At 30.7% G+C, this 25,615-nt stretch overlaps 4 protein-coding genes and 1 long non-coding RNA gene across 9 annotated transcripts; 3 read left to right on the forward strand and 2 right to left on the reverse strand.

Moving 5' to 3' along the window:
• The first annotated feature begins 58 nt into the window (after positions 1–58).
• On the forward strand, positions 59–2,106 carry LOC138189771 (armadillo repeat-containing protein 1). Of its 3 annotated transcripts, none has more exons than XM_069131926.1 (5): positions 59–180; positions 693–797; positions 859–1,194; positions 1,277–1,486; positions 1,573–2,106. In XM_069131926.1, the coding sequence occupies exons 1-5, from the start codon at positions 157–159 to the stop codon at positions 1,744–1,746; spliced, it is 849 nt and encodes a 282-aa protein (XP_068988027.1). In that variant the 5' UTR covers positions 59–156; the 3' UTR covers positions 1,747–2,106. The 3 variants fall into 3 exon arrangements, with proteins under 3 accessions (XP_068988027.1, XP_068988041.1, XP_068988034.1); XM_069131940.1 differs by lacking the exon at positions 59–180 and adding an exon at positions 366–617; XM_069131933.1 differs by lacking the exon at positions 59–180 and adding an exon at positions 368–620.
• A 482-nt stretch (positions 2,107–2,588) lies between these two features.
• Positions 2,589–9,826, reverse strand: wnd (Mitogen-activated protein kinase kinase kinase 13 wallenda). 2 transcript variants are annotated; one of them, XM_069131909.1, is made up of 11 exons: positions 9,687–9,826; positions 7,547–7,821; positions 7,286–7,472; positions 7,029–7,220; positions 6,451–6,877; positions 6,145–6,371; positions 5,755–6,073; positions 5,277–5,677; positions 4,973–5,191; positions 4,703–4,898; positions 2,589–4,593 (listed from the first exon to the last, which is right to left on the reverse strand). In XM_069131909.1, exons 1-11 carry the CDS (start codon positions 9,824–9,826, stop codon positions 4,474–4,476), a joined length of 2,703 nt encoding a protein of 900 aa, XP_068988010.1. In that variant the 3' UTR covers positions 2,589–4,473. The 2 variants fall into 2 exon arrangements, with proteins under 2 accessions (XP_068988010.1, XP_068988015.1); XM_069131914.1 differs by lacking the exon at positions 9,687–9,826 and adding an exon at positions 9,051–9,191 and having other exon boundaries at positions 2,595–4,593.
• LOC138189798 (uncharacterized) lies at positions 8,487–12,240 on the forward strand. 2 transcript variants are annotated; one of them, XR_011176128.1, is made up of 5 exons: positions 8,487–8,723; positions 8,956–10,108; positions 10,196–10,254; positions 10,375–10,563; positions 10,760–12,240. It is a non-coding gene; the product is annotated as an uncharacterized LOC138189798 (long non-coding RNA). The 2 variants fall into 2 exon arrangements; XR_011176126.1 differs by having other exon boundaries at positions 8,956–10,254.
• A 1,794-nt stretch (positions 12,241–14,034) lies between these two features.
• LOC138179422 (tubulin delta chain) lies at positions 14,035–16,689 on the reverse strand. The gene has a single exon (XM_069112211.1). The coding sequence runs from the start codon at positions 16,269–16,271 to the stop codon at positions 14,931–14,933; it is 1,341 nt and encodes a 446-aa protein (XP_068968312.1). The 5' UTR covers positions 16,272–16,689; the 3' UTR covers positions 14,035–14,930.
• Positions 16,690–19,400: 2,711 nt separating this feature from the next.
• On the forward strand, positions 19,401–25,475 carry LOC138181952 (uncharacterized). Its single transcript, XM_069117367.1, has 9 exons — positions 19,401–19,436; positions 20,139–20,724; positions 20,999–21,039; positions 21,487–21,593; positions 21,733–21,788; positions 21,921–22,079; positions 22,240–22,755; positions 24,509–24,667; positions 24,828–25,475. Exons 1-9 carry the CDS (start codon positions 19,416–19,418, stop codon positions 25,343–25,345), a joined length of 2,163 nt encoding a protein of 720 aa, XP_068973468.1. The 5' UTR covers positions 19,401–19,415; the 3' UTR covers positions 25,346–25,475.
• The last annotated feature ends 140 nt before the right edge of the window (positions 25,476–25,615 follow it).

Here is a 25,615-nt window from a genome sequence, read left to right on the forward strand (position 1 = left end):
GCAGCAGCTGGTTGTAACATGAATGCACTGTTATTACTACGTAGGGTAAAACTGATACATCTATTCGAAACATACATATATGTGTATTATATGCATATATGCAAATACATGATTATCTATACACAACTTGTATATATATATACGTAGCAACTGCATATGGAATTTATGCATACATTAAATGTATGCACTTTAGTTTATTTTTTTATAATAATAAAAAATAACAATTTTACTACTATATAAAGTATATATATTGTTTGTTATATATGTAAATTATATTTAAATCCTTTCAATTGAAACTTTATGTTATGTCGATTACGTTATGTTTTTTAAAGAATAATATAATCTGTTGAAAAATTGCGAATGAATTGGAAACGAAATTATTTTTCATTTAACAATATGTAGAATGTAATTTAACTGTAGATCTATAAAATTTACCTAGTAGAAGATTCAAAATCTATTCCCTGAAATTTGTCATATCAGTTAGCAAGTTAGGTAAACGCATTCTACTACTACGAAGTTTGTGTTCCATTTGATAATTATTCAAGAAATAAAGATATTTTTAAAGATCTGCTTATTTTTGAATGCCTATCAATGTTAACCCAGGGAGATAATCATAAGTAGTAATATTGAACTTCTTTTTATTATGACAATATTAGTTTAAGAATAAACTAATGTCAACATTACACTTTTAGATAATGGACGTGGACGAATCTCTGGATCCGAAAGAATTGAAAGTTACCCTCGAAACATATAAAAAATTGGCAAATGATTTTGCAAATCATGATACGATTTTGAAGGTAGGAAATTTTTCAAAATTTGTTTATACTTTATTTTTATAACAAGGATTACTGATTTTAGGATAAAACAGTTTTGTCGTATGTAGCGTATGTCCTAGAAGTACCCGATTTTGAGATTGTTAATTTGAGTTTAGATATTTTGGAGTTATTTGTTAAAAACGTGGATAATTATGTACACATAACCGCTACTTTTGGAGTTCGTGAAGCCTTGGACGCAATTATAAATAAGTACAATGTAGATAAACCAAAGATATCTAAACGAGCACAATGTATAAAAGATGACATAGAAAGAATGAAACCACCAATATATAATTTACGTAGCAGATGTAAAAGAGTTATAGAGCCTAAAAAGTTAAAGACTCATGTGATTGTATTACATGTTCAAGGCTTATTACCGGTAAATACATATAGATAGTATGTATATGTTTTAATTTTATGTATTTATTATTTCATAAAAATTATATATGCATATGAAATAGGAAACTCGTGCAGAGTTGGAGGCAATATTAATAAGAATTAATGGACTAGTTTCTCTGGTAGTTGATGTAGAACATCAGCGTGTTACAATGCGTACTTTAAGTTATGTTACTGCCAAACAAATTGCAGAAGCTATCCAAAAAAATTCTGAGAATATGGAAGCAAGATTGGTGACACGAAATAAATTCAATCAAGAGTATCTCGTTAAATTGGTAAATATTTGTACAGAGCAAAATTTCTAAATTTTAGGATTAAAATGAGTTGTGAATTTTTTATTAACAATATATTTAATCATAAGATTCATACTGGAAATAATGGTGATACTGAAGACATGCCAGACTACTTACCTGAAGAAGATGAACAAGAAGATGAGAAAGAGGGAGTTGTATCATTATTGACTGGATTAAGACAAAGTGCTTCATCATTGTATAAATCCACTGCAGAATTTCTGCACAATTCATTTTATTGGTAAATTTGTAAGCTCTAGTATATTAAGTATTATTTTTTATTCTATTATCAATGAATAACTTTATAAAAGTAGAAAATGTTTGAAACTATAATTCTTCATAAACATGTTTTAATTTTTATTTATTTGACATATAATCTCAAGTTATTCATTTTTCATGACAGTTAATATAATACTCAAATATTCACTATATTTATTAAAATAGACTGAATATCTACCAGAAAGTGTAAATAAATTTAATTTTTATTATATGTAATAAAAATTTGATGCCCACGTTTAATGTTTGTCCTCGAGTAAACTGTACATATGTAATGTATTAAATCTTGTAATTAAGTAGAGCTATAAAATATAGAAATTGCAATATGATCATCTAAGTGATTAGAACTTTTACATGTTCAATAATATAATAGAATAAAAAAACAATCATTAATTTGATAAATGTGAACAAGATTCAGATCGCTATTTTATGTTGAATGGATATTGAAACAGTGTTATACAGAAAGAGATTTATTTCAAATTATGTTAAATATATATAATAATTAAAATATTACGTTGTTTGTATGTATAGCAATAACTTTTATTGCTAGTAAGGTTTTTCTACCATAATAATATGTATACTTTGTTGTTAAAAATAGGCTGTGCAAATATTTATTGTATTTTGATAAGTTAATATATATATACTTACATGTAAAGTAACATACTACCACATAGCATCATTTTTCTTTACAACATTTGCTTTTTACTTAAATAAAGATTTCAGATCATATATATATTTTGTTTTCAAGTGTTAATGCATATATAAATAATTAATACTTTATAATTTATATAAAAATAGTTTTATTTTAACAAAATCAAATTATCTAATAAGTTTACAATGTTATTAAGGTTTGTAATTAAATTGCATATACCAATTATTGTAAATCAACTTTATTTGTTTATAACACAAATTTTGTGTACTGCTTCTATTATTAAAGAATAATAGAACTAGTCAGTTTAGCTGCCACTGCACAAGAAGGAACAATTTATGCAACTACTCGCATAAATATAATAGATACAATATGTATGATTATCATAAAGTACATCTTTATATATCTTATTAATTACTTCGTCCAAATGAGCACATGAAAATGTTATATTATACCTTAGCTACTATTTTCTTAAGTTTATGTTGTATTGTCTATATTTACAATAGTATAGTAATTGTCATTAAGGCAATTTGAGTTTCAAAGCAGGTACAATAGATGGATGCAGACAGTACTTTGGACAATTGACTTAATGATGTCGTTTAGTTTTGCATGTGTAATTACGATATTTATTGTTATTAATTTGAGAGAATGAGTATATGACTTTTACATACAGTCCAACACTATTATTGAGTTTCAGTTTGAAACTCAGACAACCTGCATTGTTTTGACTATATCATAATACTACTTACACTAGTTTTCTAACATAGTCATTAAATTAGATTGTTTTCATTTATTAATTGAGAAATGAAACAATAAAATTTATTACATATAGTACATTAATGAAATCTGTAGTAAGATTATTGGTAAAAGTTTTAATGCATCAAAAATATTTAATGACTTTGTTACAGTAAAATAGCCCTCGAGCAATACCTCATGTTATTTATAATTTGATTTTATCGGAATAGCAGAATATTTATTGAATCGAAAAATTATTGTACTGATGTGATCCTATTTTCAGTTGCAAGCTTAATTGCTGTTTATTGCACATTAATTAGATTTTTTATTTTGTTTCAATAATCACTATTTGGTGTACTTTATGAAAATTGCCACAGGCACTTATGTTTTAAAATTTATTTAGTAATTGTCATTCCATTACATATTTTCTAAATTACTTTCAAAAGTATGTTTTTCTAATGCAATATTTATTTTTATTTTATTGTATTTATATACAATAACTCTTTGTAAACTACCAAATAATATATGAATTTATTGATTTTTAAAATTGATTTCTACATTATGGTGAATTTCATCTATACATACAAGTGAATGCAATTATCAATAACTGATTTTGCATTCATCGTAGGAATGATTGATTTGAGTCTAACTGAATATTTTTTATTAATAATATGAAATAAATGCAATACATAATTGATAATAAGATAATAATTGATTAGTTGAGAATTCTACATTTACTAAAAGGAACTATAAAAAAAGATGTAAAACATAATGGAATGAATTTTAAGTAATGATTTTTTCTCTTTCAGACGCGAGCATGAGGTGCATGTATTTACAAATAATACTATATAACATGTTTATACACATGTTTGTGTAAATTTTCGATTCTGTTGAAAATATCAGCAATCTATATTTTATATTTTTCTTAGAAAAAATAGTTATTGATTTATGTTCATTTTCTATAGCGTATAATAAATCATATCATAGATAATGATAGAAAACAATTTCATTAAATTAATTCAGTTGTTGAATTTTGTAATAGTTTTCAAAAATAGTAATTTAAATTTTAATAAAGATGTAGAATGTGATTTTTATAAACTTTTCTCAGTAACTGTCTAGTATCTTAATAATATTAATGTAATATTTCATTGATAAATAATGCATAAAATTAATGTACATATATATCTAACATATACCTTAAATTGATAAATATCTACAATATTTAACACAGGATGAGAGCATACGCTACAAAAATGCACTGGTTGTTAGGTACTTATATCAATCATAAATGAGATATAAAAATCCTGTTAATCTACACACTACTTTCTATTTTTAAGTTTGCAACTACTGGTTGAGATGCAATTGTAATCTCACTGACTTCATCTGTTTCTGATTGACTTGATGTATCAGAAACATCATCTATTTCTTTCCTCTAAATAAAAATAAAAATAAAAGTAAAAATATATTGTGTATTATATTGTATATATTTTTACTGTATTTTCAATAATATTACATTAATAATAAAAATTATTTTGACTCACCTTATGAGAATAATGAATATTACGAAATACTCTTTGCATATCGGGATTACTTTCTAACGTGGAGGATTGACTGGACGGAGGATGTGAATATTCGGAAGTATTTTCCTCATCAGAAGCTAACACTCTCTCTATGCGTTCAGGTGCATGTTTAAATCTTCTTAATCTACATCCAGGACCAATTGGTCGCCTTGCAATACTTTAAAGTAAATTCATTAAATTAAGATGTGAATTAGATTAATTTCATACTTTTACATTTTTCTAAAAAAATACCTTCTTCTTTTTAAAGAGTAATTATACGTATAACTTGGATCTTCGCCTTCTTCATCTGACCAACTTTCCTCACACGCATCATCTTCACGATCGCATAAAGTATCCATACTTTCAGAACAAGGTCGAGTTTTAATTTCTGATTGTTCATGAGGTATATTAGTATTGTTAACAATAATTCCACAAAAATGTCCGGACAGGTTTATAGGTTCTTCTTTGCCTCTGAAATGAACAATTATTTATTACTTTTAATTATTGTTGAAGTCCATATATTGATATATGTATATTTATATTAAATATGTTTTACCTGTGTTGTATCACATCATCGCAATTTCCATTATCTATAGGAGAAATAAGACGATTAGCATTAATAATTTCGCTAACTTTTCGACCAAGTGTTTCAAGATTATCGTCATCACTACAGTCCTTTAAACGTTCATTTCCATTTGCACGATTTTCATTTGAAGGTTCAGGACTGGAACAAGGACTAGATTGCATTCTATAATGAGCTTCGGATAAAACTGAATTTCCATTTAAACTTTCTGGTGTTTGTTTATTTAATGACTGTTTATTAAGACTATTTACAGAAAGTTTTTCTGTTGATGAGATTGTTGTTGTATGTCCAACAGGATTAAAATCAGTTTCGTTGATATCCATTATATCTGTTTGTGTTTGACTATCAACAAAACGTGCACATACTTCTGTACTCTGTAAATAGATACGCACCCAGCATTATATTTTAATTTGTTAATTAATAAGTACATATTCTCATGTTAGATACGTACTTTTCTTTCACGATGAGGACTCGATCGTGGGCTAGAATTTACACCACATCCAGATCCTACTCTACGATGCCTATATTTGCGTTGTTTGAAACTATTATTAGGGACTAAAACTGTCTCTGGTTGATTAGATTCATTTAGTTGGGTACACATAGTTGCTTTTATAGGAGTTTGTGGACAGTCTGTTGGGGATGGTGGAGTTGTTGGAGTAGATGATGTTGAAAATTGAGGGTTACGTCTACGATGAAGTCTTTCTTGAGCCTTTATAAGGGGGTGTACAAGTCGCTTCTTACATTGCTTATACCCACTTTGTTGTTCTCGTCTAAGAGAGAAAATAAGATATATTAAAATTACTTACTATTAGCTATTCTAATTTTCTAATTTATTACTTACTTAATTACATCTCGTTCACGCTGTTCCAACTGCAATAAAACAGCGCTTAATTCTAAGTACAAATTATTAGTACGTTCGAGTTTACGTTCATAATGTTCTCGAATATCTTGAGCATGTCTTAATTCATCCTCACGTCGTCGAATGAGATCAGCTTCAAATCTTGGACTACTACAACTATTTGTCTGCATTTGTTTCATATGATCTCTAATTTCTTTTTTCCAAGATTGCTGTAATTATAAAAATTATAAACACCTTTTAATATTTAAATAGGTTTCTTTCATTTTTATTTTTAGGTTTTCAATTTACCTGTGTCTTAAAGTAATCATCAGGTTTTGTACATAGCACTTCAACTGCTGCAATTCCGAGGTGAATTTCAATATGTTTAAAGGAAGGTCTATTACGTGGTTTTGCAGCCCAACATTGTTTTACAAGTAACCTGTAACCTTCTGGGCAGCTTGCAGGGATTGGTAAATGAAGAGAATTATTGCCCACGCCCCAAATGATTGCGGAAGAATCCACGTCTTTGTAAGGTATTTCTCCGCTTAAGAGTTCCCATAATACCACACCATACGACCATATATCTACTTTCTCAGAACAAGGCTCGTTTCTGATGATTTCTGGGGCCATCCAGGCAACTGTACCAGCAAAACTCATTCTTGTACTAATTTCATTCCATTCTCTACTAGTTCCAAAATCGCTAATTTTGACAACTTCTCCTTGTCCTATCAACACACTGAAATTGTAAATAGAATTTAGAAGATAAACATGTAAATATAGTATGTATGTATAGTAAGACAAAGATGCTCTTATTTTACGAGGTAAATAAAAATTTACTGAGCCTAAAAATATATATGAATTTAATTATATTAGATTAAATGACATACTTTGGGCTTTTAAGATCTCTGTGTATAATTTTATGTGCATGAAGATAGGCCATTCCAGCAGCAATTTGTTTTGACCATGATACTAATCTAGGAGGTGGAACTGGTTCTCCAGCCCTAAGGAGGTCGTATAATGGTCCGTATGGACAAAATTCCATAATTATACAGTAACATGGTGCTTGTGTGCAAACACCTCTGAGAATATATAAAGATTATTTATATTATTTTTTATAGCATTTATAGTACAGGTAAAAACTTACTTAAATTGAACAATATTCGGATGATTTAACTTCCGTAAGTGCCGTATATCAGTTTCACGCGGCTCTCGCACCTTTTTTACAGCTACAACTTCTTTATTTAATTTTCCACTAAATACTGCCCCCTGTGCTCCAGATCCGAGCCATTGCAGTTCACTGATTGATTCAAACGGTATTTCCCAGTCATCCGCTAAAATTATTTGATTTCATCCTATAAATAATGTTATAAAGACTATACTAAATCTATAAAAAGTGATTACTTACTTTGATGTCCTTTAATTTTTTCATTAACAGCTGCTTTTGAAAGCATAGTCCAAACTGGACGCATGCACCCTAATATACCTTCCACCCAGCTTGATCTTTGTGCATCTAAAGTTCCAGTACCTGGAGTACATTTTGTTGCAGTTTCACTAGAGTTACTATTGCTTTCTGAATTGCTATGATTGTTATTAGGTAATTGAGCATCACGTGGGTCAGGGATAATAGGACCTCCTGCAATTCCACTCAACTGACCTAATTCTTCTTGTATACATAACATGCTAAAATAAATAATTAAAGACATTAAAAGACTTAATTTCTGAATATGAAAATGTTAAAGTATTAATGAAAGAACAAAATTATTTCAATTATTTTGCTATTTTTATTCGATAAATATAATTTTTTACAATGCAGCAAAAATACTGTCGTGAAATATGTAGCAAATGTGTATTACGAAACTTTATCAAGCAAGAGTTACAAGAATTGTTTTTTACTGGAGTTTCTCATCTTGAACTACTGAAAATAATGTAATATATGATATTGTGAATTAAAATATTAACTATAGGAAAAATGTTAGTAAGGAGTAAAAATATTATTTATTAATTTTTTTGGAAGTTATCAATTTAATCTTGAATAAAGCTTCTAATATAAACTAACTGACTAACTCATAACTTTGTTAAAAGAGTAAATAATTGTTATGAAATTTTTATTCAAAATGTCAATATATAAATTATTTTTAAAAATGTACCATTTAAACAAATCTCTTTACTAATTCATTAATTTATACTAATCAAATTATCTTAATCACACAATAATCATATTTTTTCGCTTTATAACTATTATTAATGAACTTAAGTCCCTAACATATCTGTGTTGAAAAATTTCAGAATTTAGACTCCAAACAAAAGAAAAGTGACGTTATTTCGAAAAACGCAACAAAGAGATTTGGGCATATAAAATTTTCATGTCTTATTGTCATAACAAACGATTCGTTACATACACAATCAATATGGACATGTGTATGTATTAAAATCGTCATGTAACTAATGTAAGTGAAATTAATAGGAACATTTAATCACTGAGCATCGATTTCCTTAAATGACTTGTACACCTGTCAAACATGTAAGCTGTGATCATAAGTCGTGAGTCAAGTAGCTGTTATAAGCAATATCATACGATAAGTGTAAGTATCTGCAATGTACTTTACTTCTGTGTATTATGTATCTTGTGCTATATCATTTAAAAATACTCTTTCGTGTTTATATCGAAGATACTGAAATCGCGTAAGAAAGACATGTTTTAATAACTGAAAAATAGAAATGATAAAAATGACATGGGTCGTGTGATTAGGAATTATGTTTAGGACATAAATATATCTGATAAATAGAAAAGATTGACAATATGAGTTTCTATAGATGTGTTAGTGTGGGGACAAGATCAAAGCCGTCAACGATGGTGCCGTTATGTCGTTATCGGAAGCGCATTCCGACGACTTGGCCTTCGTCCTCACCTCCTCGTACCGACGTTGTTTGGAACGACCACATCGTCGTTCTGTGTCTTCCGAAGGAAAAATCGTGTAAATACCATCGTATCACGCGTAGCATATGGATATAACACGCTTGACCCATACACTGAGAGAAAGTGTCACAAAACCATGCCACTGATTGAACGTTTTCACGATAAACAAAATATAAATACGATGAAACTATACAGGATGCATACGACCACGAGACATATCGTAAACTAACAAGTTAGCCGGCAGAGGGCCGCATTTACCGTTTGCTTTTATGTGTGTATGTACAGTATGATGCATGACGATGTTACGATTAAGTGGTTGTTCGTAATTGTAGTGCATTACAATTTGACAATCGAAAAGTATATGATTATTCTACATATCATTTATAGGACAAATACATATGTACAATTGAAACATTATCAGAATTAATATCACGCAGTAAAATTATATTTTGTGATAATTAAGTTACTCCTAATTTCAAATATAAATTTTAAGGTCTATGACAGATAATTAAGAATGCGCATGCGCAATTGTACGCGCGTAATTTAATGTAACAAAGCGCGTTATTTCAAATTTATTATATGCAATACTCGTTTTATATTTGACACTGTAAAAATACTACATTCTTACCTGTTAGTGAATATGTGCGCTTCCGGATGAGAAGGTGATAAAACTACTTGATTGACACCCGATGACGCTTCTGTTTCCTGAGATTCAAATTTGTACATCTCAGGTTGTGACAGTGTCTCTGTCCCGGCAGGAGTACGCATGGTTGCTTATTGTTTTGTATTCCAATTCTGTAATATAATTTATCATTTGATAAATAATACAATTTATGGATGTAAATTTCCTTACTAGTATTATTTTAAGTAAGAGAACACTTTTGACGCTTGTTACATGCATGTGTATATCGTCAAAAAATGTATTCGTCGCAATGTTACTTTATCAAGAGCGAAGACCAGAGGAAAAAGAGAAAAGACGAATAAGAAATCACCTTTAGCATAATATGGGGAGGCTGGGTTCAATGGAATGCCGATCTAGTAAGAGGCGTGGTATGTGGCCGTCACATACCAAACAACCGTGCTTTTATTTTTTGTGCAGATTCTTTAGGTTAAACCTAATCATACTTGCATTTTTAGCCGATAATTAAAGAAATCACGCTTCCTAATATAATATTATCAGAATATTAGCACGAAAGGTAAAGTGAAAGATTTACTTAAAATTTGAGTATTGCATATAGCTTGTCTTTTATTTAATACTTATGAAACAACAAAAGTCTTTGCTTTTTTTAAATTATGAAATCTTCGCAATTTTGTAGCAAAAATAATGCGACAGAAAATAAGAGGATTAATTAAACATCCAACCGGTTTTGCAAAAAACCTTTATCAGATACTGGTTTAAATACGGAACCCTTTCGCGCTACGAAAAGAAAAAAAAAGGATACAGAGTTTTGTATAGTGAGTCATTCGTAGGTGTGTCTTGGATTAATCCGCAGCACCTGTGCTAGGTAAAGTCTGATATACTAGGAACCACCCCCGAAACCTAGATCTGCTGGGAGAAGGGAGGGGGAAAGGAGGGATATTTCGTGCTTCCAAATATATTTATTTGGGATAAATACAAAGAAAGACGTTATTAATAGTTTTTTTATAATTATTCAAATAATTTTATTTTCAAGATTGAATGTATGTTCATTTTATTTACAGAATATATTTCTAGAGCTAGAACCTTCACGTGATACAATGAAGGGGTTTCTGAAAATTTTGCTAGAGTTAACAGATCGATGTTCCAAAAGACTGAACATGTTGCACCCCGCGTTTCTTGAACAGACTATTTCCGTGAGTAAAGTTGGGGAAGAATGAATCGTAATGAGTAGGGTGCTCATTGTCTATCCTGATTTGTCGCTTTGTTGACCAGAATGCTATAATTTCAGGGTATGTGTGAACATTACGATATGGATGTTTAATATTATATTATAATATATTCAGTATATCACAAAGTAGATTAAAATAAGGAATTATGTGTACATGACTAATGTTATAGCGGCAAATTTAATAAGTTAACAGAATATATTACGTTAGCTTTAAACCTTTATATTTTCGTTACATATACATGTGTGCGTGACTTTGTTGCATTGAGAAGAGTTCCATCGTAAGTTTTATAGAACAATCTAAAAATACTTCCAATATCGAGGTCGCGAAACAAAAGAGAAGAGTTTGATAGAAAACTTAAATACGATAAGAAATAGAAATGGTTTATTACGTATAACGTAACGAACAAATTCTGTTAATACATTGAAAAAAGGATGAAATACATATTAATGCTTCCATCATTGCATTCGTTAACATCTTTTTACAAATATACCTCCGCATCCTTCGACGGAGGTGGAAGAAATTTCAGTTTTGTTGTTGTCTGAAACGCACGAAATACAATGTATGCGATAGAAATGATAACGTGGAAAAATATCCATGAAATGTTTTAAGTAGTTCATCTCTAGAATAAATTAGAATTTTTAAAAAATTTATTGATTACATAAAAAATGAATGAGTGCTATATGATCTAGTACGGAAGGTGTATCAAATAGTCTTAATTCATCGTTTATATATTGCATCATTACTATCAAAAATGAAATTCGACGTGTTTATTATGTATACGTATTAAATATTTCATTAGAGCAACGTGTATAGTATTGGTGCACATCCTAGCGTTGAAATCACCCGATAAATTGAGTGATCGCGATGCTGTTTATAGCATCAGTGATCGGTACACATATTGCTTTAATGCGGTTCTAACTAGACGATATTTTGATAATATTTCAAGAAAATCAACTTCACTACTTCTTTTTTAAACACAAGTGAAATGAAATTCAGTGTAATCTATCTGTTCAAGGGCACGTAGTACAATGTAATAAAAGAAATATGTCACCAGAACTTAATAATAACTTTATATACTAATATCTTATATAATGTTTATTGAGAATAAACATTTTTGATATTATTGCCTTTACTGGGCTCAAAAACACAAAAAGTACATGTGTGCATTGCATATATAGTGTATATTAAGAAAAGAAGCTTTTCCCGAAATTATAATATACTCAAAAAATAAATAACAGGCAGTTTTTCATTTTATATACCAGTACTCATCATTTTCAACATTTTACTGGTCTTAAAGAAAACCGAATCTTATTAATATTTAAGATAAAAATCCTTTTATTTTAATATGCACGGATTAATTCGAAAAACCTATTTTTACACCGAGCATCCTTTCTCATTCATCGCCTTTCTTTAAAAGCGTTCTTTTCTCATTCATACGCAAGTAATGGACGCGTTTACTGAAGAAGTAATAAGAGTACAATTCAAAGTGCCGACAACTTGGGCCAAATGACGCTTCAGTGTTTGAGACGAGACGCATGAAACGTGCACCACCACGACGCGACGGACGGAACGAGATTCGTGCTCAGTGCAGAACGATCGGGAACGTGAGCTTTCACTTTCCTCGAGCGGCTTGCACAAGCGAGACACTACCGTGGTCAGGGCGCACGACATTTGGTACGAAAAACTCGTCGAACCATGAAGCGTCGGATATTCAGACAACGACGATACCTAAAAGTTTCCCGTGTTTGAAAACCAGAGAAAAGGAAGAGGAAGAGTATGGAGAAGACGCTTTATTGATTAAGCTCGGGCAACCCCTCTTTTCTTACCTTTATAAAAAATATATCTGCCGACGATGAACGACGACAGTGGCAATCCCCTACCAAGTATCCATATAGTTGTATCTGGCGCCATACATTTGCGAAGTCTTTGCAACTGCTAAGTCTGACACTATAAGCATGAGAGTCCTCGACTCTTTCAAAAAACGTATCCTCGTGTTGCACGTCACGATAATCATGCAAAAGACATATATACGTGTCTTCACTGTTCAAATGATTACACTAGTACGTACGCTCGGAATTGTAAGCGAGCTCAAAGAGCCGCGGATTTATTCTCGGTTGACGGTCATGAAAACAACCCCACAACACCCCGACGCACGACGCGTCCAGCGGACACTAAACAAAATGGCGCGTACCATCGTCCATGGCTTCGACACCAGAGTGCGCCTGCTTTCTGTGGGAGTGTGTGAAGACGATGGGTTCTGTATCTAGTAGAGGGAGACAAAGTACCGAACAGGTTCGTCTATTCAAACCACGCCTCTTGGTATTCGAGTCGCGCACACGAATACTACTACGTGCTGTGTTCTATGTATCCGTGCGCAGGTTTACAGGGAGGCATGTATACTTTTGAAGAATCCTGTTAATTTGTTGATATCTTAAAATAACATATTTTGATATTCCATTTGTTATAGTAGCTTCAATGATCTCGTTAATAAATGTCGCACAATTAAAAGTGTAAGGATACAGAGCAGATATTGATATATTATTTAGAAATAACCTTACAAGTAATAATATACTTCTTGAAGAGGCAGCTAAGCGGCCCTGTATATGTTAGATGGCGCCACTACTGTACACGCTACTTCCTTCAACCCCACATTATGAAAAATCGCTAACTTAAAGCTTTGGAACATTATCTTCTTGATTTTATGAAAGAAGAAGAATAGATAAATTCCATGTTGATTACATATGCCTCAAGATTTATGTAATTAATTTATATTCAAAAACCTTGTCTTTTTTTATGGCAATACATACATACTATCGCCAGATTTAAAAGATTAGTAGTGGGGTATACTTAATCTTAAAGGTGCTCAATAGTTAGGATATGCAGTGGGGGCGATGAAGGGGCAGCAAACGAGTTTCTGACAATCGTAGCTGTACCTGTAACGCTTGACTGATGCTAGAGAACGGTGTGGATAGTGCATCTGTCGTTGTTTATATAGTATTCCCCACGCTATAGGTTCTTTTCCTTTTTTCTACCTTTACATAACGCGTCTAAAAGTAAGACCTTGAAATATCTTAGGCAACCATAACAAATCATTTTATTTAGAAATTTTAAAATGTCCTTTATTGATATAATTATAAAAAATACTTAAATTTGATTGCGCTCAATAATATGTAACATCATTTATATATGTAAAATATTTAAATCTTAAAATAATCTGTAAGCGTTAAATAATCCAATATATTAGTTATTAAATATCGATAATCATGTTTTAAAAATTATATTACACAATATTCACAAAGTTTAATTATAATTAAAGTTAATCAAATAAAGCTCAAAGTTTCATTATATTTTAACAGTGATGCTGTACCATATAATACCGTTCTCGATAAATTTATTCTTTCGATTCTCCCTGGATGAACAGAAGAGGGGAAATAGATGACTACGGTTCTTGGAAATATTTTCGTTATTTCTTGGAAATGGTCAGAACTTTTTCGTTCTGCATCATTTGGATTCAGCCGCCCCTTCGCACAAGCGCAGAATATACCTTCCTACTTATTCCTAACTCCCACATTATAAAAGGGATGTGTAGTACAAAGATGCTCATTTTCTCATTTACTTTCTCCCACTCTCTTCAAGTTAAACTGAAAACCATTCTCGATTTGTTAAATACGTCTCGTCTTCTCTATGTTAAATTTCTTTTTATCTTTTTTTACTACATTTCTTGCTTTGTCTTTGTCATTGTTGCATTTTAGACGTAGACATCTATTATACCTACATAATATGCAATATACAACGTCGCAAGTTGGTCGATTTTCTTGTGACGTCATAGTTACCCTTCCATACGTGTTTTTGACTCCTACGTACACAATATTTGAATTCGTCACGAAAAATAGCTTGCTTTTGTGATACAAGTAAAAATTTATGTACACAAGCAATGTTGTAAAAAATTTATAATTAACTTTTTATTTATTACATTTCAATTATTAAAACTAATTATGATTTATTATTGCTTTGCATGAGGAACCAATTCTTTATAATCTTTTATAACATTTTCAAGTACTGCGAATGCTTGTAAAAAATCATCTTCTTCTAAACCAAATTGTTTATATTGATGTAAAAATGCAGAATGAACATAAGACTTCCAAGCCTTGTTTAAAAGCATATCCAAAGAATAAGAAATTTGGAAATTATTGGTTATCAATGCAAGAAATTTATCATGGTTTAAGAATTTTCGGTTTTGATGCAAATGAGTGAACCAATTAATTGTATTCCAGTCTGCATATAAATGTTTTTCTTTAAATATGTCTGTTACTATAGGATCTTGTTCTGATGCTATTCCACGAGTTATCAAAATGTTTGATATTGAGCAAGCATATGTATGATGTGTGGTGTTGCTTAATGAATTAGATGGTATTTTTAATTCAACATTAGTTAACTGTGAATTGAAGTTTGATATTCTAAGCGTTTGCTTTAAATGATGTATATATGAATTCCAACTATACACAGGTTCATAGTTTGCGAATGCTGCAGGTATATGTGGGCTACTCTTGATTGTTGCTATTTTATATGAAGGGTGACATGCTATCTGTGATAATAATGAATTTATGTTATGGTTTATACAATCTACTGGTTGAAATACAGCTAGTAGCTTTTCTGAAATAACCTTATTCATATCTTGTAAATTTGTAGGTGATTTCTTCAATAAATTGGTACATATATTATATATCTGTTCATTCTCAATTAAAATATTGATATCACTTTCATTGTAAAGTTTTGCTAAAGTCAATAATGTATTATAGTTTTGTGTACATACTTCTCCAAATGAAAATGGTAATATTGTTGTGTTAACAATAGCTTTTTTACCATATTCTTTACGCAATAGTTTTGTAATATAACTTCCAATGCCAGATCCTGTTCCACCTGCAGAACTTAGTAACAAAAGAAATCCATCAAAATGATCTAATTTTTCAATTTCTTGTCTGACACAATTTAATATCACATTGCTTAGTTCATATCCTTTTATCATATAACCAAATGCCCAATTATTTGCACAACCTCCGCCAGCTTGACAAATTATATTCGTTGTTGAATATGTCCATGAATTACTTTTATCGTTATAAATCTTACTTATTACCTTTTGCTCAGTATCAACAAGAACTGCTCTTGCCAAACGTTCATTACTTTTAGATATACCACTAAACCATTTATTAAATGTGTCTTCTGAATATTGATAATTAGCCTTATATGATACGCCTGTATTTGCACATTCCAAATCAGATGATACTTCTGAGAATAATGTATGTCCTAGTTGGTTTCCACATTGCCCAAATTGTATGGTAAGCATTATTAAAATATATCATTTGCACAAGTTACAAAAGTAGTTCATTATATTATCAAAACAAGAAAATACATCTTGCTTGTTACATTCGACTGAAGCGTATTTAATACACGAAAATAGATATAAATGTGACTTGATTGAAATGATTTGTATTTAAAGATATAAGATACAGACAGTCATAAAGAAAAGTAAATTAGGTATTAATATTTATACAAAGTATAACATTTTTTTATCGAGGAAATGTGTACTTGTTAAGAAAAAGATTCATTTCGAATGGTTACATAAGTTGTTTTGAAGGTTCATTGACAAAAAACAAATTTAAGTTGGATTATAAGTAGGACTGCTACATGATCAGTCAAAGGTAATATTTGTAAATAGTTTGATAACTCACCGCGAGATCACGCAATCATAACGCGCGATGGAATTGTTAAAAATAGCAATAACGGTTTGTAAATTATTGGTTGTAATGTCTTCAAAAATATTATATTTTATTTTATTTATTATTTATCTATTGGCTTAGATCGAACTTCCAGCTTTATATTTTTTCTCTTATTTGCAAATTTACCTCTCGCACTTTCGCCATCTTCATTCATCTTTTTCATTTATATCATATGCATTCTGTTTACGGACTATAAATATCGTACTATATATTTAAGGGTATATATATAATTATATTATATAGAACATTTTTATACATTAGTACAAGATATATTCGAAAATATCTGTATACGATATAAAAATAAATTACAGAAAATTTTCATTGTATGTAAATAAATTAATATCTTCGTAGTTCAAAATATACTACGTGTATATGAGAATAAATAAGCATACAGTAAATGTCATTAAATATTATTTAAGCCTTATTTTATATAAAGACGCTGTTGAAAAGTTTACGACCAATATTATAATTACTAGGTATAATATATTATTTCTAAAGACGGGCATGTGTCATTAGTGATTCTCTTAAATATAGTTATTTTTATTAAAAATAAAAAATTTTTTGTTATAACATACGGTTATCACAAATGCTCCAAGAATATGCTATTCAAATCAACTTCACAAAGAAATCAATAATGATTACTCTGCTTATATAAAATAATTAAATCTTTTTAACAAAATTATAGAAGATGTTTTTAATGTATTTAACGTGATTAATGTTTTGATATCAACGTAAGGTAAAGTTTAACATTAACGAAAACCAGTAATGTAGATGTCTTTAACGGAAGAAAGATTTACAGTAAAACGTTATGTAACTAAATTTATTTTGTCTCACCTGTCTCAAACATTTTTTTTAGTTACTTAAACCTTGAACTAATAACAAGATTATACATATATATATTTAAATTTTATGTATAATGAAAGATTCTTTGAAACATGCAAACATATTGCATATTTCGGCAGATAATCTTCAAAACATGAGTGTTTTTTATCAACTGCTATGCTACATATGTATACATGTATAATCGGAGCGTTAACTACTTAGATAACACGAGACTTAAGTGTCAAATAAGAAGAAACATAAATGTTAAGTAGGAAATTATTATAATAGATTGCGTGTAATATTATAAAATAAACTCGTGTGTTAATTCATAAAAAAATAAACAAGTACAATCTAAAAGTAGATATGTAATAATCTATACTACTCTGATTTCAAGCATCATTATCATGCAAACAAAATGTGAGATGGGAAAACACAGTGGGATAAGTTCATTGCTATTATCATATCGTATATAACTTTACAAAAATAAATATTGCTAGCAGCAAGTTGCATGGTCGAACTTTGGATTTCAGTAACTTACAATTCGACGAGATGTAAGACTAGAATTTCCAGTTGTACACGACGAAAAAAAAAAAAGACGGAGAGAGAGATTGCAAACAATTTTGCGGTTTGGTCGACAAATCATCGACAGTTCGTCATGACGACAAATCACGGATAGATAATACCGACGCTGGACAATCCTATTTAATCAGCTCGCTTTAGTTTTCATTGATTGAGACCTCGTGTCTTATCGTAAAGAGATTCGTGAAATGGTAAAAGTGCTGCTTAACTGATAATGATGAATTGGGCGTGAACATTTCACCAGCTTCTTTTTAAATCTTCCTTTAGCTTCATTTTAATGTACGCCAGTGACGTATCGAATACTTCCTTCTCCAACCGTGTGTGCTAACGACTGTCACGTCCTTCGTGAAACTCGTTGAACGTCACAAAGCAGTGACGTAGAGTTGTGAAACGACGTGAGACGAAGCGAAGACAGTGAACGAAGCGATAGGATGTTAATATTAGTCGAATCGTTTACGGATATCCGCGACGCGTCGGATTACGTCTAATTTTTTTCATGTGACATACATTTTTACGGGGTGTGAAAACACGAGTTTATCTGTGTCGAAGTTCCAGCTGCGACCTTCGGAGGCGCGTGGTATCACCGGCAATAGTGTCCGACAGTACAGAATCATTATAAGATTAACATTTACTTTATGAACGTGTTTTCATAATTATATCAATTATATATATATATATATATATATATATAAATATATATATATAAAATTATAAAATAAAAATATATGTATCGCGTGTGTAAATGTACAGTGAGTGGCTTGCACAAAGTATTTGGAAACCGTACAATTTTTGAGAGCTCCGTTCATCGATATCTTCCTCTCGAGCAGCGTCGATGAAAATTCAACTGTAAAGACGCCATGTTAGAAGCTGATAATAATAATTAGAGGCGCGGACAAAGTGACTGTGGTCGATGGAAACGATGATCTGTGCGAGGTAATTCCATTATGATTCACTTGATGCACACTTGAAACTAAAATTACTTTAATCATTCTTCGTCATTGCTAACTTTCTGCATAATTATTATTGTTATTATCAAACTTCTTGTCATCTTCTGTATCTTCCTTATTACAATTTTCCTTGTAAGTGTTTTCCCTTTGACATCTTCCGATTCTTTAGCTTTGTCATGTTTAGTATTTTATGATTGCGTAAATTTTATAGTATACATTGATCTTCGCCCTATTAGTGCGATTAACGCCACTCCAAATACATATTACGATAAGCCATTACTAGCTAGTCATAACTAACTGAAAAATTGAAAAATTAGAATAATAACATAATTTGTTCGTTTTGTTATTAAATTTGTTCAATAAATGGAAAAGAATGGAGCAAATGTAAATATAAATATTTCAAGCTATTCGGTACCTCAAAAATGACTTTGATGATCTAAATTGTAGGCCATTATGTGAATTGATCATAGATTAGTAACTTTCTAAATATGTATCCATTCTACAAGTGATTAGCGATAATGTTTGCTCGGAATGTCTTAGGAATAGAAATGTGTTAGGAAAACAAAGGATATAATATCCTACAAAAGATTTTATGAAAGAATATCCAGTCATTTACAGCATATACGTATTGTTTGTCAAATGATATGTCTAATGTTCTGGAATTCACAAGTATAGATCGGTCAGAATGTATGTATATGATTATATGCAACTTAGCGTATTTATTGTTACTGAGATATATTGGTCGAAATATAAGACTGAATCAAATCTCAGCGTAAACGTGAATTATTAAATTCTATTACCTACATATCTTTATCGCTAATCTCTTTTATTATTCTTATTTCATTTTCAAACTCAAATTCTTCATTAATTACATTGTATGAACTTATCATCTATCGTACGTGTTCTCCATTCATGCTATACTACTTGATTGAAGATTCCTCATTAAGAAAATAGTTTCATTTGCATATTTAAACTACTTACATTCATAGTGTACAATAACATAATTAAAATGTACGATAAGTAATTACATTTTTTCGTGAGCATACAAATTTTGTAACATGTTAAACGGACTCTTTCTTTCTGCAGTGTGTTGGTATGGTGACATTGGTGCAACAGCATCGACAAACGGACGAAAACCAATATCTAAAAGATTCAAATCAAATAAGCAACGCCTCCATTGAAAATCGCGATAACGAAAACTGTGGAGGTGAGATAGTGCATTCTTCTGTTGATACTGTGGTTAGCGTCACCGGAAATGGCAGCCTTGCCGGTTCCTCTACGCAGTGCAGTAACATAGAAGATGACAGTGAGGATGATGAAACGGATATCGATGAAGGAGATTGGGTACCAGACTTACCCGTGCCGGCGGTGTTTAAGCAACATCAAGAAGTGACCACAGTCGATGGCAATGTGGTGCTTCCAAATGCGGATGTCTCGAATTTTGGTGATGTACGCGTGAAGAATTCGAGTAACGTGCATCTTGGTAACAAAACCTTCTATAAAGGTCCAGTAACAATAAAGCAGTTCGTTTACACGAACCCGACTTCGATACAGGAATCCAATACGGCGAAGAGCGATAATGTTCAAGCATCGAATGCAAATACCTCCGATTTGTCGACTACCAAAGGAGCTTCGACTGCGATCTTATCACAAAATCCTGATCTCCGTAACGGTAATTTTTTTTAGTAGTCTGCCCTTGATAGGTACTGTGCGTGTTTAGGTTTCTGTGGATGTTTTAATGGGAATCTGTAAAAATGATCGTAACAGACATAGAATCCATTAGGTTTAGCTACATATAAGTTTCATTTTCTAGCTATGGAATCTAAATCTTCTCCATTTTTTTCGATGGATTAATTTTGAATGCACTGAGTCTAAATGCAGACGAGCCACTTTTGTCTGTGCGATATTGTTGCAATCATATTTCTTTCTTTGTTTCCTTAACTAAGAACAACGGAGACAGACATATGATCGCAGCAATATTGCGCATGTGAGAGTCGCTCGTTTGCATCGTACCTAATACCGTGATTGTCTTCATTTTCTGCAAACAATTTATAGATAGTTGACTATTTGAAATAGTCTTATTTTAAATATAACTGAATGATACCAAAATAAAAGGTGTTGTCTATTGTATTTTATCTTATACTAAACACTTTTTTAATATTTTCTCTACAAATGTTGGATTGATTAACTTTTTATGCGTAAATAAAATATCTTTTATCGTAAATGCGTAGACCTCTTGTCGTTAATGACGCAATTTTATCATTGCACAGTTATTAAATGGGAATGATACAAACGACAGGAAATAATGATATTTTAAAATCTGCGTTAGGAAATTGATAAAATACGGGGGAATTCCAAGAATTAGCAGAGACAGCTACGAACGATTTCGCAGACCATATTTTTTTCTACACAGTATATAGGTACTTTGATCTAGTTCCATCCCTGTACTTTGGGTTTAAAATCCTATCGTTCTTGTCATTACGCTAACAAAATAATGAATAAACCAAAGTCATGTATTTGTTTTTATGTCAGAATAAAAAGGTATGTGCAGCTTATAATAGATAGCATATAATAACAATCTTAATTAATGTCAATATATATAATATGCAATTTTTAATTCGCACGCTATTTGCATTTTTATATTTTAATTTTATTTAAAAATATGTTTATTCTGACATAGATTGACCGAGAACAGTGAGTGCTATGAAATTAGAACAAAAAACGCTGGTGACAGATGTAAGAAATTTTTAAGAAAGGATTAAAACGTATAAAATAAATATTATCAAAATTATCTGTATAAATATATTAGTAATAATATTAGTAATGTAATGATTTTTTTCGTCTAATAATACTTTTATGTTATTTTAGTAACAAAATGGTTGTGGACCTGGCGATGCGCAGCATTTTTGTGTTTACTAGCTTTGCTTCTTATAATTGTCGTTGTCATTGCGAATGTATACCTCACGCGCAATTCTACTACTACAACATCTGTAGGTTTTCCGCAAATTCCAGATTCTGGACTCGGAGGTAATATTCATAATTTTCTTAATTATTATATTTCGTTAATTTTTGTTATATTTGTCGATCAATTTGTAGTTTAACGATAATTGAAAATGTCTGAAGAATTAATATACCTGTTGCTTGTCAAAGAGTTGTTTGTAACTAAATTATATTGATTACATTACAGATAAAGTAAAAAATGTTCGTTTCATTGAACGAAATGAATGGGGTGCTCAACCACCTACGACAGATTTAACAAAGATGAAACTTCCGGTACCGTACGTGATTATTAGTCATACGGTAACTGAATTTTGTAGAACACAAGCGGGATGTACATTTCACGTTCGATATATACAAACATTTCACATAGAATCTAGACAATGGTCGGATATCGGTTATAACTTTCTTGTTGGTGGCGATGGATACGTATACGTTGGTCGCAGTTGGGATTTTATGGGCGCTCATTCCTTTGGATTCAATAATATTAGCATAGGTATTTCTTTTATCGGAACATTCAACACCGTAATACCACCTAAAAGTCAACTGTATGCTGCGCAACGACTTATCGAACTGGGCGTTGAAAATGGTAAAATTGCGCCGGATTATAAATTATTAGGACACCGACAAGTCTCTCGGACTTTAAGTCCGGGAGATGCATTATACAGTGTCATCCAAACTTGGCCCCATTGGTCACCATCGCCATAAAAAATCTTTCTTTTTGTACAATACGATGTATCAGTGATATTTCAAATGTATTCAATTATATATTCTTATCGTCCGAAATACAGATGTACATTTGTACAAATTTCGAACAATTAAATTCTGTTTGTATTTATGTCTTCGTGTAGCAATTTAGTACGTACATTACCTTATTGATAAAATTTGAACTATGACATTTTATATAAATTTATTGTAAATTAATCTGCAGATATTTAAATATATCTGATAAAATGTTAAATAAAGTATGAAACTATAAAGGTGATATAAGGATTTTTTTCGATTAGGATAAGATATTTAAGAAATGTCATATTTTTCACTGTTAATGATGATATCCGCATAATCTTTTATGCAGATTATTGCAGGTGTATTACAGAAAATTATAAATAAATTATAATACATACTGTGAGAACAGGGAATTGCGTAAAAAGATATAAAAGAAATAATCGTATCAAGTTCCCTGTTCCAAATACTAACTTTTTGGAGGGATTTATTCTGCAATTCATTGCTACATTAAATAATACAAGATACATTGTACCGCCAAAAATTGGCGCAGCAATTAAATTTTAATTCTTCATTGTCAGAGGGCATTAGAATCGTCTTCAGCGTAAATCGTTAAGTCTTATTTACAATTTTGATGATTTTTAATTGAGAAAGTTTGTGGACGCGAAAATGATACAGATGCTTATGAAATGATTGATTATGGAACTCATATTGTTTAAGGCAACTGTTACTAACAGTAACAGCATCCTTAAAGGAAGTAAATATACAAAGCTCTCTGGGATTGAACATTTTTATACATGTCTATAATTTTTCGATTTATATATCAATATAATGTTGTTAAAAATGCGAACCGTGTACGATCTTATAGTTTGGAAGATAATCATTTTGGCGGGTGACGTATTTGCATGCCGAGTATTGACAGCCATAACATAAATGATCGACGTTGCATGTAATATGGTGATAATTGCTTTTTCGATGTAGAAAAAGCAAAGAACATGGTAATTCGTGGCTGAGTTAAGAAAAGATTGATAGAATTTTCCACAATGGTAAGAAATAACGATGAATTTGAGATTGGTGGAAAGTAAACAGTAAGTAAATGCATAGACCTCTTGTTAATTTTATCATTGCACAGTTATTAAATGGGAATGATACAAACGACAGGAAATAATGATATTTTAAAATCTGCGTTAGGAAATTGATAAAATACGGGGGAATTCCAAGAATTAGCAGAGACAGCTACGAACGATTTCGCAGGCCATATTTTTTTCTACACAGTATGTAGGTACTTCGATCTAGTTCCATCCCTGTACTTTGGGTTTAAAATCCTATCGTTCCTGTCATTACGCTAATAAAATAATGAATAAACCAAAGTCGTGTATTTGTTTTATGTCAGAATAAAAAGGTATGTGCAGCTTATAATAGATACAATCTTAATTGATGTTAATATATATAATATGCAATTTTTAATTCGCACGCTATTTGCATTTTTATATTTTAATTTTATTTAAAAATATGTTTATTCTGACATAGATTGACCGAGAACAGTGAGTGCTATGAAATTAGAACAAAAAACAGATGTAAGAAATTTTTAAGAAAGTATTAAAACATATAAAATAAATATTATCAAAATTATCTGTATAAATATATTGGTAATAATATTAGTAATGTAATGATTTTTTTCGTCTAATAATAGTTTTAGTTTAATTTAGTCTAATAATACTTTTATGTTATTTTAGTAACAAAATGGTGGTTGAACTGGGGATGGGCAGTGTGTTTGTTTGAACTAGTTTCGCTATATGTAATTGCCTTTGTCATTGGGAACGCACATCTCATGTGCAATTCTACTACCACAACAGCTGTAGGTTTTCTGCAAATTCCAGATTCTGGGCTCGAAGGTAATATTCATAATTTTCTTAATTATTATATTTCGTTAATTTTTGTTATATTTGTCGATCAATTTGTAGTTTAACGATAATTGAAAATGTCTGAAGAATTAATATACCTGTTGCTTGTCAAAGAGTTGTTTGTAACTAAATTATATTGATTACATTACAGATAAAGTAAAAAATGTTCGTTTCATTGAACGAAATGAATGGGGTGCTCAACCACCTACGACAGATTTAACAAAGATGAAACTTCCGGTACCGTACGTGATTATTAGTCATACGGTAACTGAATTTTGTAGAACACAAGCGGGATGTACATTTCACGTTCGATATATACAAACATTTCACATAGAATCTAGACAATGGTCGGATATCGGTTATAACTTTCTTGTTGGTGGCGATGGATACGTATACGTTGGTCGCAGTTGGGATTTTATGGGCGCTCATTCCTTTGGATTCAATAATATTAGCATAGGTATTTCTTTTATCGGAACATTCAACACCGTAATACCACCTAAAAGTCAACTGTATGCTGCGCAACGACTTATCGAACTGGGCGTTGAAAATGGTAAAATTGCGCCGGATTATAAATTATTAGGACACCGACAAGTCTCTCGGACTTTAAGTCCGGGAGATGCATTATACAGTGTCATCCAAACTTGGCCCCATTGGTCACCATCGCCATAAAAAATCTTTCTTTTTGTACAATACGATGTATCAGTGATATTTCAAATGTATTCAATTATATATTCTTATCGTCCGAAATACAGATGTACATTTGTACAAATTTCGAACAATTAAATTCTGTTTGTATTTATGTCTTCGTGTAGCAATTTAGTACGTACATTACCTTATTGATAAAATTTGAACTATGACATTTTATATAAATTTATTGTAAATTAATCTGCAGATATTTAAATATATCTGATAAAATGTTAAATAAAGTATGAAACTATA

This window comes from Bombus flavifrons, chromosome 1, assembly GCF_040668555.2.
Source record: "Bombus flavifrons isolate JBK064 chromosome 1, iyBomFlav1_principal, whole genome shotgun sequence".
In the NCBI taxonomy this organism is placed as follows: domain Eukaryota; kingdom Metazoa; phylum Arthropoda; class Insecta; order Hymenoptera; family Apidae; genus Bombus; species Bombus flavifrons.